The sequence below is a fragment of the Cebidichthys violaceus genome, unplaced genomic scaffold (assembly GCF_023349555.1).
Source record: "Cebidichthys violaceus isolate CVI_PGR_0920_01 unplaced genomic scaffold, fCebVio1.0.p SCAF_14, whole genome shotgun sequence".
Taxonomy (NCBI): Eukaryota; Metazoa; Chordata; class Actinopteri; order Perciformes; family Stichaeidae; genus Cebidichthys; species Cebidichthys violaceus.
In genome coordinates, this window is record NW_027176307.1 from 11,574,233 (window position 1) to 11,589,636 (window position 15,404).

The window sequence follows — 15,404 nt, forward strand, 5'->3', positions numbered from 1 at the left end:
ACTTGGAAATACTCTGAAAGCTCTCTTTGCAGGAAACAGAATATGTAAAAATGCATCAGATAATGACACCATGTGCAAAACCACACAGCCATGATGGAACTTGTGATATCCGGGAAACGTTTTAGTTCTCTAGCATCAAGTGTATTTATAAGTCATTCCTCTTTGAACACATCAAAGGAGAGCATCTTGTTTCTCTGACAGACTGCCACAGTTTCCTTCATCACTCGCTCAGTTCACAGTATTCAGCTTTTCTGCCAGCAAGTTTGCAGCATGGACGAACTCAACTCCTCTGTTGTCACGTCTAATATGTCCTCTCCTGAACATCCACCTCTTGTCTCCTGGGTCTCCACCGGTCTGATCCCTGCGTTGGTGCTGTCCCTCTGCTTCCTGCTGGGAGTTCCTGGAAACATCGCTGTGATCATCCTCAGACCAAACTGGCAGCACCTGTCCAGTCTGAGCCAGACTTTGATGCTGAATTTGGCCGTATCAGATCTGCTCTGCCTGCTCTCCCTGCCCTTGTGGATTTACACTTTACTGTACAGCTGGTCCCTTAGCCTGGTGACCTGTAAGCTCCTCTCGTATCTTGTTTATTGTTGCATTTATGGGAGCATGCTGACTGTGACGGTGCTGAGTGTCCAGCGCTACCTACAGGTGGTGCAACTGCAGAAATGCTTCGATCAGGTAGGAAAGAAGAGGATGCTGGGTCTGCTCTGGCTGATTGCGATGATCCTGTCCATCCCGTCTTTAGTGGTTCGACAGCTGATCTCGGACCAGCACCTGATAACCTGTGATTCTCACTTCTCTTCTCCGGCCCAGCGGGTGGCCGTGCTGCTGTCAGAGACTCTGCCGGGATGTGTTTCAATAACTGTCCTGGTATTTTCATACATCAGCCTCCACAGAAAAGTGAACCAGGCAGCTTTCTTCAACAACCCACAGACGACCCGGCTGGTCACAAGTATCATCGTGACCTTTTTTGTCCTATGGATGCCATATCATATCACAAATATGGTTAGTGTGGCAGCTATTTGGCTCCAAAATGACAGCCTGTTGAAGTCTTGCACAGACATCTTGAAAATTGTTCGAGCATTGGTATTTGTAAATAGCTTCATGAATCCACTCCTTTATGCATTTGCTTCTAGAAACATGTGCACTGTGTGCCAAAAAAGAGAACATGGATACTGTTGTTAATGCGGACGCTTGCCGTTCCAGGAACTCTAATCATATTATCGTCAAAAAAACCACCAAATACCAGTGATGCCAGTGACTTGATGATGATGATGAGAAACAAGAGAAATCGGGGGGGGTTTTGTTTTTGTTTTTATTCATAAGATCTCATGCTGATATACAGTTTGACGTTGTGGTTCTCACATTTGTCACAGAGAACTGCAGATGATTTGTGGTTTAATGATGAATTTCAAGGTTAATCAATATCTTCCCTGCAACTGGTCCTCAGACAGAGCTGTAAAATAGATGTTTTGTTAAGAATAGATCTGGCAGAGTTAAAGTAAATACATTTTTTTGTGCTAATTGTGGTCATAATCGCCAGAAATATTTTTCTTCTACTTCATCATACATGCATTTTTCATCTCTTATTTTTGCGTGCATTTACGTGGCTGTTTGGATTGTAACACTGTCCACAAGCATTATCTAGCACTATGAAATAATGTCATTGTTTCACTGATAATAGCCTTATCTCTCTGAGCATCTTAGCTTTTAATGGAGATTTCCAGTCGGATGAAACAACAGTTAATGAAAAGACTAAATGTTTGTTTTGGAGCACATCCAGCGAGAGGAATGACCATTTGTCTTGTAATGGTAATTTTTGAAGTAGTATATATTTCTACTTACTTAGTATATATTTCTACTCAGTATATTGTTTAATTTTTAATTTTTTATTTTTATTCTTGCATAAGAAACAAATTTCACCCTGGGGATAAATAAAGTATATATCTATATATCTATCTATCTAATTTTGCTCTGAACTTTGTTGAACTTCACCGTATCTCTGTTGTGCAAAAGAAGAATTCTCCCTTGCCTGTTCACAAAGATAACTAACTGTGTTGTATGAGAATGTTCCACCGCCAAGGCTATTGTGCCGCTTGTTTGGTTGCTGGCCGTTTGTTTTTCATTGTTGTTTCAGTCTGAGACCGAAATGTCTGTAACATTGGCCATCGGCCCCCACCTTTGCTCATTCTGTATAAAGAAAGCTTGTTCAAATTTTTCTTGGTTCTTCCTCACTGAGACTCTGTTGTGATGATTGAACCTTCTATGCGCAAATAATAAATATTTAAAAGACAAACTGGTTTTCGGTATTATTTATTTCAGCAGTAAAAGACTCACGCAAAGCGGATATAGGAATATTTTCCACAACAGTCTCCAATGTTTAGCAACAGACAGACATAGAGACAGACATAGAGAGGGAATGTGCTGTAAAAACTCATTTAGTCATTGATTTATTCTTCTTTCTTTTGTCTTGGACCATCCAAACACATTTTCAGGCAGACTATTACAGCTCTTATACAATTGCTTTTGTTTGTACATTACATATTTTGTCTCCAACAAACTGTGTTGATGCATTGTTGTCATTTTAAAGATACATATTACAATACATTACCATTATTTAAAAAGAAAGCTATAATGTATATCTTATCTTACTTAATGAAAAATGTGCTTTTGTACTTTCATGGCCAAAAATTGTATTATCAGCAATAATAATACCGCACTGTAAAAATACTCCAAGTAAAAGTTCTGCTTTGAAAATGTTATGTAAAGGAAAAGAATTGTACGGTAAATGTGAAGGTACAACAATCAGCTGGCTAACTTAGCTTAGCACAAAGACTGGAAACAGGGGGACGCAGCTAGTTAGGCTAGTTAAAAACGTACTTATAAACACGTAGCACCTTGTTTGTTTGAACTGTACAAATACCAATCACCAATTTATTGGGGGTTATGTCGGAATATTTCTGGCCAGGGAAGAGTTGTCACACAACCAACGGAGATTCTATGAAGTTACAGGTACGAACAAGTTCCAACGTGTTAATTAGTGAGCTTTACAAGTGCTGGTAGACAGATTTTGATCTCTTTTTACAGCGCCAGGTTAGCTATTTCCTCCTGTCGTCATGCTAAGCTAAGCTAACCGGCTTATCGTACAGGGATGAAAGTGGTATCAATCTTCCAAACTCTCGGCAAGAAAGCTACATAATTATTGGTATTAGTAGAGCAGAAGTGTTATCAGCAAAATGCACTTAAAGTAGGAATATTTTTATAAGCCCATCATTTGCTTTGTATGTAAATAACAGCTGTCAAATAATTGTAGTGCAGTAAAAGAGTTTGTTTGTTATCCAGTCTTTGTCTGACTGTGTGCTCATATTCTGTTGATCGTCATCGGTATGTCTTCTTAATGTTATATGAACAGTGCCCCCGCACAGGAGCAGTATGTTTCCAAAGATAACTTCCAGAGAATTTCTCTGTTATTGTTAAATGTTTCACTTCATTTTCCATACAGCCTCTGTGACTTTGCTCAGTTGCTGTTCAAATAATGTACAATAAAGCTCTTTGTTGTTTTTCCTCTGATGTCTCTCATGATAGTTTCATCCATCAATGCATCTTTTTCTTCTGCTTTCCCTTACACTCTCTTCAGCCTTCACCTTTTGTGCTTTCTTTTCATAAATTTCTTGCGGGACTGGAACTGACACTTTGATATGTTTGGTGAACCAGGAGGTCCAGGGGGGTCTTCCCTCTGGGTGAGGAGAGGGGCTTGAACTCTGCTGGTCGTGCCCTTGTAGGTTGAGGAAACGCCACCATTTACGTTCTCTCCTCAGGCTGTGTGGACAGCAGGCCGGGTCGACTCACAAGCCTTTTTGTGCTGATCTCTGTCTAGATTTAATTATACATCTTAGAAAAGAAGTAAGCCTGTAAGAAACCCAAAATAATTAAGAAAAAAAGATACAGAGAAAACATTTTGGAAACAATATTCAGAGGAAAGATTTGACTTTAGTTTGAGAAGATTTGTCAAGCAATACAAATGTCTCTTCCTACCTCCAAACAATAAAAAAACACAACCCCAAAACCTCCAGTGAATGGTCTCTTTCGCATCAATAAAAAAACATCTCCATACAAATGGCTCCCAGCTGACTGGCTTCCATCATTTATTGGGCTAAAAAACAAAAACTGGAGCGCAAGGAGAAGCTTAGTGCTATAAAAGTGTTTGCAATGGTGGTTCTGTTAGCTATTAGCCAAACACACGGCAGACTCACTGCGGGCACTGAGTTGCAGATAGAGTGTTCGGAGATGCACTTAGCCGTGTTATCACTAACAAGGAGGGTTAAGAGTAGTGAGTGAGGAGTCAGCAGAAAGTCTTTGACACAATAAAAGAGGTCAAGTCAAAGGTGAAAGTGTGAGTCACCACAAACACGAGAGGTACTTCAGCATGCTGCCGTAAAGGCAACCAAAATATTAAGAAGTTTGCTGCAGCACAATGCAAGATTAGCCGTGGACAGACTCACGGACGCCCACACACACACGCACACAACCAATGGCATGATTCTCCTGGCCTAGATAATAAGTGCATTCCACTCTGTGGATGACACCCACAAATTGCAAGAATTGAGAAAGTACATCAGTTTCCTCAAATGAGCTGATCGGCTTCAAGTGCTACATTTAGAAACAATAACAGATCGAAAGACAAAGGGAAAGAAGGTGTGTAGAGTTTCCACTGTCCTGATGTCAATGGTGAGCTTGTTCCACCATCGTGGAGACAGGAAACCAAACAGTCCAGGGTTTTGTTGAGCGGTATCTGGGCCAAGAAAGCCACTGGTAGAGTGCAGAGGAGAACTTGGGTAGGCTGAAGACCAGCCGGGTTGCTGCATTCTGGATGAGCTGCAATGTTGCAGAGAATGTTGTGGACATTGAATCTGCAGGAGTTGGTTGTCCCAGCGATGTCAGCAATGAAGGACAGCAGGTCATCCAGTGTCACAAGTTCCGAAACCGGGAACACCATAGAGTTCTTACTGAGGTCACAGACTGGCCTGGGTAAGTTGTGATACATTATCATCAATCAGTAAATTTGTAACTCGTTCCTCTTTGAACATATCAAAGGAGAACATGTAGTTCCTCTGAATGACTTTGCAGTTTCCAACATCACTCGCTCAGTTCACAGTATTCAGCTTTTCTGCCAGCAAGTTTGCAGCATGGACGAACTCAACTCCTCTGTTGTCACGTCTAATATGTCCTCTCCTGGACATCCACCTCTTGTCTCCTGGGTCTCCACCGGTCTGATCCCTACGTTGGTGCTGTCCCTCTGCTTCCTGCTGGGAGTTCCTGGAAACATCGCTGTGATCATCCTCAGACCAAACTGGCAGCACCTGTCCAGTCTGAGCCAGACTTTGATGCTGAATTTGGCCGTATCAGATCTGCTCTGCCTGCTCACCCTGCCCCTGTGGATTTATGCTTTACTGTACAGCTGGACCCTCGGCCTGGTGACCTGTAAGCTCCTCTCGTATCTTGTTTACTGCTGCCTTTATGGAAGCCTGCTGACTGTGACGGTGCTGAGTGTCCAGCGCTACCTACAGGTGGTGCAACTGCAGAAATGCTTCGATCAGGCAGGAAAGAAGAGGATGCTGGGTCTGCTCTGGCTGATTGCGATGATCCTGTCCAGCCCTTCTTTAGTGGTTCGACAGCTGATCTCGGACCATCACAGGACCATCTGCCGACCTCACTTCTCTTCTCCGGCCCAGCGGGTGGCCGTGCTGCTGTCAGAGACTCTGCCGGGATGTGTTTCAATAACTGTCCTGGTATTTTCATACATCAGCCTCCACAGAAAAGTGAATCAGGCAGCTTTCTTCAACAACCCACAGACGACCCGGCTGGTCACAAGTATCATCGTGACCTTTTTTGTCCTATGGATGCCATATCATATCACAAATATGGTTGGTGTGGCAGCTAGTTCACTTAACAATGACACCCTGTTGAAGTCTTGCATAGAAAACCGGAACATTGTTCGAGCATTGGTATTTGTAAATAGCTTCATAAATCCACTCCTTTATGCATTTGCTTCTAGAAACATGTGCACTGTGTGCCAAAAAAGGGAACATAGATACTGTTGTTAATGCAGATGCTCGCCGTTCCAGGAAGTGTAATCATATTATCGTCAAAAAAATCCACCAAATACCAGTGATGCTAGTGACTTGATGATGATGATGATGATGATGACAAACAAGAGAAATCATTTTTTGTTTTTGTTTTTGTTTTTATTCATAAGATCTCATGCTGATATACAGTTTGAGGTTGTGGTTCTCACATTTGTCACAGAGAACTGCAGATGATTTGTGGTTTAATGATGAATTTCAAGGTTAACCGATATCTTCCCCCTAATTAACTGAGTGCTGACTGCAACTGGTCCTCAGACAGAGCTGTAAAATAAATGTTTTGTTAAGAATAAATCTGGCAGAGTTAAAGTAAATACATTTTTTTTGTGCTAATTGTGGTCATAATCACCAGAAATATTTTTCTTCTACTTCATCATACATGCATTTTTCATCTCTTATTTTTGCGTGCGTTTATGTGGCTGTTTGTATTGTAACACTGTCCACAAGCATTATCTAGCACTATGAAATAATGTCATTGTTTCACTGATAATAGCCTTATCTCTCTGAGCATCTTAGCTTTTAATGGAGATTTCCAGTCGGATGAAACAACAGTTAATGAAAAGACTAAATGTTTGTTTTGGAGCACATCCAGCGAGAGGAATGACCATTTGTCTTGTAATGGTAATTTTTGACGTAGTATATATTTCTACTCAGTATATTGTTTTATTTTTTATTTTTATTCTTGCATAAGTAACAAATTTGACCCTGGGGATAAATAAAGTATATATCTATATATCTATCTATCTATTTATCTATCTATCTAATTTTGCTCTGAACTTTGTTGAACTTCACCGTATCTCTGTTGTGCAAAAGAAGAATTCTCCCTTGCCTGTTCACAAAGATAACTAACTGTGTTGTATGAGAATGTTCCACCGCCAAGGCTATTGTGCCGCTTGTTTGGTTGCTGGCCGTTTGTTTTTCATTGTTGTTTCAGTCTGAGACCGAAATGTCTGTAACATTGGCCATCGGCCCCCACCTTTGCTCATTCTGTATAAAGAAAGCTTGTTCAAATTTTTCTTGGTTCTTCCTCACTGAGACTCTGTTGTGATGATTGAACCTTCTATGCGCAAATAATAAATATTTAAAAGACAAACTGGTTTTCGGTATTATTTATTTCAGCAGTAAAAGACTCACGCAAAGCGGATATAGGAATATTTTCCACAACAGTCTCCAATGTTTAGCAACAGACAGACATAGAGACAGACATAGAGAGGGAATGTGCTGTAAAAACTCATTTAGTCATTGATTTATTCTTCTTTCTTTTGTCTTGGACCATCCAAACACATTTTCAGGCAGACTATTACAGCTCTTATACAATTGCTTTTGTTTGTACGTTACATATTTTGTCTCCAACAAACTGTGTTGATGCATTGTTGTCATTTTAAAGATACATATTACAATACATTACCATTATTTAAAAAGAAAGCTATAATGTATATCTTATCTTACTTAATGAAAAATGTGCTTTTGTACTTTCATGGCCAAAAATTGTATTATCAGCAATAATAATACCGCACTGTAAAAATACTCCAAGTAAAAGTTCTGCTTTGAAAATGTTATGTAAAGGAAAAGAATTGTACGGTAAATGTGAAGGTACAACAATCGGCTGGCTAACTTAGCTTAGCACAAAGACTGGAAACAGGGGGACGCAGCTAGTTAGGCTAGTTAAAAACGTACTTATAAACACGTAGCACCTTGTTTGTTTGAACTGTACAAATACCAATCACCAATTTATTGGGGGTTATGTCGGAATATTTCTGGCCAGGGAAGAGTTGCCACACAACCAACGGAGATTCTATGAAGTTACAGGTACGAACAAGTTCCAACGTGTTAATTAGTGAGCTTTACAAGTGCTGGTAGACAGATTTTGATCTCTTTTTACAGCGCCAGGTTAGCTATTTCCTCCTGTCGTCATGCTAAGCTAAGCTAACCGGCTTATCGTACAGGGATGAAAGTGGTATCAATCTTCCAAACTCTCGGCAAGAAAGCTACATAATTATTGGTATTAGTAGAGCAGAAGTGTTATCAGCAAAATGCACTTAAAGTAGGAATATTTTTATAAGCCCATCATTTGCTTTGTATGTAAATAACAGCTGTCAAATAATTGTAGTGCAGTAAAAGAGTTTGTTTGTTATCCAGTCTTTGTCTGACTGTGTGCTCATATTCTGTTGATCGTCATCGGTATGTCTTCTTAATGTTATATGAACAGTGCCCCCGCACAGGAGCAGTATGTTTCCAAAGATAACTTCCAGAGAATTTCTCTGTTATTGTTAAATGTTTCACTTCATTTTCCATACAGCCTCTGTGACTTTGCTCAGTTGCTGTTCAAATAATGTACAATAAAGCTCTTTGTTGTTTTTCCTCTGATGTCTCTCATGATAGTTTCATCCATCAATGCATCTTTTTCTTCTGCTTTCCCTTACACTCTCTTCAGCCTTCACCTTTTGTGCTTTCTTTTCATAAATTTCTTGCGGGACTGGAACTGACACTTTGATATGTTTGGTGAACCAGGAGGTCCAGGGGGGTCTTCCCTCTGGGTGAGGAGAGGGGCTTGAACTCTGCTGGTCGTGCCCTTGTAGGTTGAGGAAACGCCACCATTTACGTTCTCTCCTCAGGCTGTGTGGACAGCAGGCCGGGTCGACTCACAAGCCTTTTTGTGCTGATCTCTGTCTAGATTTAATTATACATCTTAGAAAAGAAGTAAGCCTGTAAGAAACCCAAAATAATTAAGAAAAAAAGATACAGAGAAAACATTTTGGAAACAATATTCAGAGGAAAGATTTGACTTTAGTTTGAGAAGATTTGTCAAGCAATACAAATGTCTCTTCCTACCTCCAAACAATAAAAAAACACAACCCCAAAACCTCCAGTGAATGGTCTCTTTCGCATCAATAAAAAAACATCTCCATACAAATGGCTCCCAGCTGACTGGCTTCCATCATTTATTGGGCTAAAAAACAAAAACTGGAGCGCAAGGAGAAGCTTAGTGCTATAAAAGTGTTTGCAATGGTGGTTCTGTTAGCTATTAGCCAAACACACGGCAGACTCACTGCGGGCACTGAGTTGCAGATAGAGTGTTCGGAGATGCACTTAGCCGTGTTATCACTAACAAGGAGGGTTAAGAGTAGTGAGTGAGGAGTCAGCAGAAAGTCTTTGACACAATAAAACAGGTCAAGTCAAAGGTGAAAGTGTGAGTCACCACAAACACGAGAGGTACTTCAGCATGCTGCCGTAAAGGCAACCAAAATATTAAGAAGTTTGCTGCAGCACAATGCAAGATTAGCCGTGGACAGACTCACGGACGCCCACACACACACGCACACAACCAATGGCATGATTCTCCTGGCCTAGATAATAAGTGCATTCCACTCTGTGGATGACACCCACAAATTGCAAGAATTGAGAAAGTACATCAGTTTCCTCAAATGAGCTGATCGGCTTCAAGTGCTACATTTAGAAACAATAACAGATCGAAAGACAAAGGGAAAGAAGGTGTGTAGAGTTTCCACTGTCCTGATGTCAATGGTGAGCTTGTTCCACCATCGTGGAGACAGGAAACCAAACAGTCCAGGGTTTTGTTGAGCGGTATCTGGGCCAAGAAAGCCACTGGTAGAGTGCAGAGGAGAACTTGGGTAGGCTGAAGACCAGCCGGGTTGCTGCATTCTGGATGAGCTGCAATGTTGCAGAGAATGTTGTGGACATTGAATCTGCAGGAGTTGGTTGTCCCAGCGATGTCAGCAATGAAGGACAGCAGGTCATCCAGTGTCACAAGTTCCGAAACCGGGAACACCATAGAGTTCTTACTGAGGTCACAGACTGGCCTGGGTAAGTTGTGATACATTATCATCAATCAGTAAATTTGTAACTCGTTCCTCTTTGAACATATCAAAGGAGAACATGTAGTTCCTCTGAATGACTTTGCAGTTTCCAACATCACTCGCTCAGTTCACAGTATTCAGCTTTTCTGCCAGCAAGTTTGCAGCATGGACGAACTCAACTCCTCTGTTGTCACGTCTAATATGTCCTCTCCTGGACATCCACCTCTTGTCTCCTGGGTCTCCACCGGTCTGATCCCTACGTTGGTGCTGTCCCTCTGCTTCCTGCTGGGAGTTCCTGGAAACATTGCTGTGATCATCCTCAGACCAAACTGGCAGCACCTGTCCAGTCTGAGCCAGACTTTGATGCTGAATTTGGCCGTATCAGATCTGCTCTGCCTGCTCACCCTGCCCCTGTGGATTTACAATTTCCTGTACAGCTGGACCCTCGGCCTGGTGGCCTGTAAGCTCCTGGTGTATCTCGTTTACTGCTGCCTTTATGGCAGCCTGCTGACTGTGACGGCGCTGAGTGTCCAGCGCTACCTACAGGTGGTGCAACTGCAGAAATGCTTCGATCGGGTAGGAAAGAAGAGGATGCTGGGTCTGCTCTGGCTGATTGCGATGATCCTGTCCATCCCGTCTTTAGTGGTTAAACAGCTGATCTCGGACCAGCACCTGATAACCTGTGATTCTCACTTCTCTTCTCCGGCCCAGCGGGTGGCCGTGCTGCTGTCAGAGACTCTGCCGGGATGTGTTTCAATAACTGTCCTGGTATTTTCATACATCAGCCTCCACAGAAAAGTGAATCAAGCAGCTTTGTTCAACAACCCACAGACGACCCGGCTGGTCACAAGTATCATCGTGACCTTTTTTGTCCTATGGATGCCATATCATATCACAAATATGGTTAGTGTGGCAGCTATTTGGCTCCAAAATGACAGCCTGTTGAAGTCTTGCACAGACATCTTAAACATTGTTGAAGCATTGGTATTTGTAAATAGCTTCATGAATCCACTCCTTTATGCATTTGCTTCTAGAAACATGTGCGCTGTGTGCCAAAAAAGAGAACATGGATACTGTTGTTAATGCGGAGGCTCGCATGTCGCAACTCTATGTATAGTATGATGGATGAAAAACCACAAAATTCCAGTGAAGAGTGCGGAAACTTGATGACAATAATGAAAATAGAGAAATTATTTTTGTTCATGTAGAGCTGAAATAAAAGTGTTATTAGTCAGTTTGAGGGGTGTGGTTCTCACATATGTCACAGAGAGCTGCAGATAATTTGTGGTGTAATGATGAAAATCAACTGTGTGCATCCGCTTTCTATGACAAGATGGGAGGTTTAACACATGCCCATCTTATCAAAATCAAAACAGCCTGGTAACAGGATTCAAACCTCTCACTAACTTAAACTGATACATTCCAATCAAACGCCGCACTGTCCTATGTCTCTCTTTTGGCCAAGCTCCATACACCACCCACCCACGCTCAATGACTGAGGGACATTATGTTCGGTCTAAAGCTCGAAAAAGATTCACTACTCAGTTTGTAACTCAAATGATGAATTCCAAAAGGTGTGGGGACCTTTCCTGAAATACTTTCAGATCCATTAAACAAAATAAAAACTTTTTTTCACTTTTTTAAATTATCTTGTCTTTCTGTAGATTATGAGTGATACAATCTGTATGCGTTAGCAATGTCTGAACCCCCCCCCCACACACACACAAACCTCCCTTTTTTAAATTGATTTGTTAACTGAGTTTTTCTTTCTCTCTTTTCTAAATATGAATCCCGACTTCTAACCTTTTTCCTGTGTCACTCCTGGGACGAAGTACCTTTCTATTCTATGTAATTCCAGTTTGAGGATGAAGCTAGAGGAGGTGAGGGACGAGTTGGGCTTGATTGTGCGATACGCTCCTATATCGTAGATTTGCTCTGTTAATTTGACATATCTGTTGTGCACTCTGCAAATGTCTTGAGTGAATATTTTGCTGACTTGTTCAGAAATTAAATAACAATATTCTTGAGAAAAAAATGACTTGTGTGGTGATTGCTCCTGAGCTAGATATGTGAAAATACTGATTTGAATGAATCCGGCAAAGAGTCAAAAGATCAACTTGTAAATGATACATGCACACACACGTCAATCAAAGGCTCAATTACTGTGTTTCTGTTTTCATACTGACAGATGATGTTTGTGGATAGCAGGATTAATTACAGTAAATCACCTGAAGGTTTCTATTGCAAACAAACGACACAAGTTGAGGTTCAAAGTTCATCGTTGGCCTTGAGAACAGCATTCTTAGAGCTTTCCATTGTATCACATGATGTTCATCAGTAGATGGAGTTTGCCCCGTTGTTACTTGGTATTTTCTGAAGACTTTTAGAGCTTCTCAAATGTCAAACGAAGTCTTCTGTCAGCTGCTTTTTCCAAGGTCAAAAGTAAACTCTGAATCTCAAATTTTTAAGCCAAAATAGACACGAAATCCTTTAAGTGCCCCCCCCCCCCCCCCCCCCCCAAAATAAAGAAATTTGAATATCTACAATTCCTTTACGGATCATATGATGTGACTGAAGGCTCTAGTACAGATACTAAACAGCTACTTAATGGACTTTGTGGGGAGATTACTTTGTCAAAACATGCAAGGTTTTATTTGAATATTTTTCAATCGCATATATCAAGATAAACAATATTTCCAAAAATGGATATGTAGCTTGTAGGCAGAACATAAATGTTTTTTAAAATTCATTACTATTTGAGATTATTGTCTGGGAAATGCTTTTACTTGGAAATACTCTGAAAGCTCTCTTTGCAGGAAACAGAATATGTAAAAATGTGTCAGATAATGACACCATGTGCAAAACCACACAGCCATGATGGAACTTGTGATATCCGGGTAACGTTTTAGTTCACTAGCATCAAGTGTATTTATAAGTCATTCGTCTTTGAACACATCAAAGGAGAGCATCTTGTTTCTCTGACAGACTGCCACAGTTTCCTTCATCACTTGCTCAGTTCACAGTATTCAGCTTTTCTGCCAGCAAGTTTGCAGCATGGACGAACTCAACTCCTCTGTTGTCACGTCTAATATGTCCTCTCCTGAACATCCACCTCTTGTCTCCTGGGTTTCCACCGGTCTGATCCCTGCGTTGGTGCTGTCCCTCTGCTTCCTGCTGGGAGTTCCTGGAAACATCGCTGTGATCATCCTCAGACCAAACTGGCAGCACCTGTCCAATCTGAGCCAGACTTTGATGCTGAATTTGACCGTATCAGATCTGCTCTGCCTGCTCTCCCTGCCCCCGTGGATTTATGCTTTACTGTACAGCTGGACCCTCGGCCTGGTGACCTGTAAGCTCCTCTCGTATCTCCTTTATTGCTGCATTAATGGGAGCATGCTGACTGTGACGGTGCTGAGCGTCCAGCGCTACCTACAGGTGGTGCAACTGCAGAAATGCTTCGATCAGGTAGGAAAGAAGAGGATGCTGGGTCTGCTCTGGCTGATTGTGATGATCCTGTCCATCCCGTCTTTAGTGCTTCGACAGCCGATCTCGAACCAGCACCTGATAACCTGTGATTCTCACTTCTCTTCTCCGGCCCAGCGGGTGGCCATCGTGCTGCTGTCAGAGACTCTGCCGGGATGTGTTTCAATAACTGTCCTGTTATTTTCATACATCAGCCTCCACAGAAAAGTGAATCAAGCAGCTTTGTTCAACAACCCACAGACGACCCGGCTGGTCACAAGTATCATCGTGACCTTTTTAGTCCTATGGATGCCATATCAGATCACAAATATGGTTAGTGTGGCAGCTATTTCACTTAACAATGACACCCTGTTGAAGTCTTGCATAGAAAACCGGAACATTGTTCGAGCATTGGTATTTGTGAATAGCTTCATGAATCCACTCCTTTATGCATTTGCTTCTAGAAACATGTGCACTGTGTGCCAAAAAAGAGAACATGGATACTGTTGTTAATGCGGAGGCTCGCATGTCGCAACTCTATGTATAGTATGATGGATGAAAAACCACAAAATTCCAGTGAAGAGTGTGGAAACTTGATGACGATAATGAAAATAGAAAAAATTATTTTTGTTCATGTAGAGCTGAAATAAAAGTGTTATTAGTCAGTTTGAGGGGTGTGGTTCTAACATATGTCACAGAGAGCTGCAGATAATTTGTGGTGTAATGATGAAAATCAACTGTGTGCATCCGCTTTCTATGACAAGCTGGGAGGTTTAACACATGCCCATCTTATCAAAATCAAAACAGCCTGGTAGCAGGATTCAAACCTCTCACTAACTTAAACTGATACATTACAATCGAACGCCGCACTGTCCTATGTCTCTCTTTTGGCCAAGCTCCATACACCACCCACCCACGCTCAATGACTGAGGGACATTATGTCCGGTCTAAAGCTCGAAATAGATTCACTACTCAGTTTGTAACTCAAATGATGAATTCCAAAAGGTGTGGGGACCTTTCCTGAAATACTTTCAGATCCATTAAACAAAATAAAAACTTTTTTCACTTTTTAAAAATATTTTGTCTTTCTGTAGATTATGAGTGATACAATCTGTATGTGTTAGCAATGTCTGAACTCCCCACCCCACCTCCCTTTTTTAAATTGATTTGTTTACTGAGTTTTTCTTTCTCTCTTTTCTAAATATGAATCCCGACTTCTAACCTTTTTCCTGTGTCACTCCTGGGATGAAGTACCTTTCTATTCTATGTAATTCCAGTTTGAGGATGAAGCTAGAGGAGGTGAGGGACGAGTTGGGCTTGATTGTGCGATACGCTCCTATATCGTAGATTTGCTCTGTTAATTTGACATATCTGTTGTGCACTCTGCAAATGTCTTGAGTGAATATTTTGTTGACTCTTTAAAAATGAAATGAAGATATTCTTGAGGAAAAAAATGACTTGTGTGGTGATTGCTCCTGAGCTAGATATGTGAAAATACTGATTTGAATGAATCCGGCAAAGAGTCAAAAGATCAACTTGTAAATGATACATGCACACACACGTCAATCAAAGGCTCAATTACTGTGTTTCTGTTTTCATACTGACAGATGATGTTTGTGGATAGCAGGATTAATTACAGTAAATCACCTGAAGGTTTCTATTGCAAACAAACAACACAAATTGAGGTTCAAAATTCATCGTTGGCCTTGGGAACAGCATTCTTAGAGCTTTCCATCGTATCACATGATGTTCATCAGTAGATGGAGTTTGCCCCGTTGTTACTTGGTATTTTCTGAAGACTTTTAGAGCTTCTCAAATGTCAAATGAAGTCTTCTGTCAGCTGCTTTTTCCAAGGTCAAAAGTAAACTCTGAATCTCAAATTTTTAAGCCAAAATAGACACGAAATCCTTTAAGTGCCCCCCCCCCAAAATAAAGAAATTTGAATATCTACAATTCCTTTACGGATCATATGATGTGA

At 41.1% G+C, this 15,404-nt stretch overlaps 4 protein-coding genes across 4 annotated transcripts; all 4 read left to right on the plus strand.

Annotated features, from left to right (window-relative positions):
• Nucleotides 1-235: 235 nt before the first annotated feature.
• LOC137871413 (leukotriene B4 receptor 1-like) lies at nt 236-1,188 on the plus strand. The gene has a single exon (XM_068709224.1). It carries the CDS (start codon nt 271-273, stop codon nt 1,186-1,188), a length of 918 nt encoding a protein of 305 aa, XP_068565325.1. The 5' UTR covers nt 236-270.
• A 3,977-nt stretch (nt 1,189-5,165) lies between these two features.
• Nucleotides 5,166-6,543, plus strand: LOC137870823 (leukotriene B4 receptor 1-like). The gene has a single exon (XM_068708273.1). It carries the CDS (start codon nt 5,190-5,192, stop codon nt 6,105-6,107), a length of 918 nt encoding a protein of 305 aa, XP_068564374.1. The 5' UTR covers nt 5,166-5,189; the 3' UTR covers nt 6,108-6,543.
• Nucleotides 6,544-10,105: 3,562 nt separating this feature from the next.
• Nucleotides 10,106-11,272, plus strand: LOC137870824 (leukotriene B4 receptor 1-like). The gene has a single exon (XM_068708274.1). The coding sequence runs from the start codon at nt 10,130-10,132 to the stop codon at nt 11,045-11,047; it is 918 nt and encodes a 305-aa protein (XP_068564375.1). The 5' UTR covers nt 10,106-10,129; the 3' UTR covers nt 11,048-11,272.
• Nucleotides 11,273-13,018: 1,746 nt separating this feature from the next.
• LOC137871414 (C-X-C chemokine receptor type 2-like) lies at nt 13,019-13,939 on the plus strand. Its single transcript, XM_068709226.1, has one exon. The coding sequence runs from the start codon at nt 13,019-13,021 to the stop codon at nt 13,937-13,939; it is 921 nt and encodes a 306-aa protein (XP_068565327.1).
• The last annotated feature ends 1,465 nt before the right edge of the window (nt 13,940-15,404 follow it).

Coding starts and splice junctions, on each gene's coding strand:
- LOC137871414 (XM_068709226.1), top strand. CDS start 13,019: ATGGACGAACTCAACTCCTCTGTTGTCACGTCTAATATGTCCTCTCCT.
- LOC137870823 (XM_068708273.1), top strand. CDS start 5,190: ATGGACGAACTCAACTCCTCTGTTGTCACGTCTAATATGTCCTCTCCT.
- LOC137870824 (XM_068708274.1), top strand. CDS start 10,130: ATGGACGAACTCAACTCCTCTGTTGTCACGTCTAATATGTCCTCTCCT.
- LOC137871413 (XM_068709224.1), top strand. CDS start 271: ATGGACGAACTCAACTCCTCTGTTGTCACGTCTAATATGTCCTCTCCT.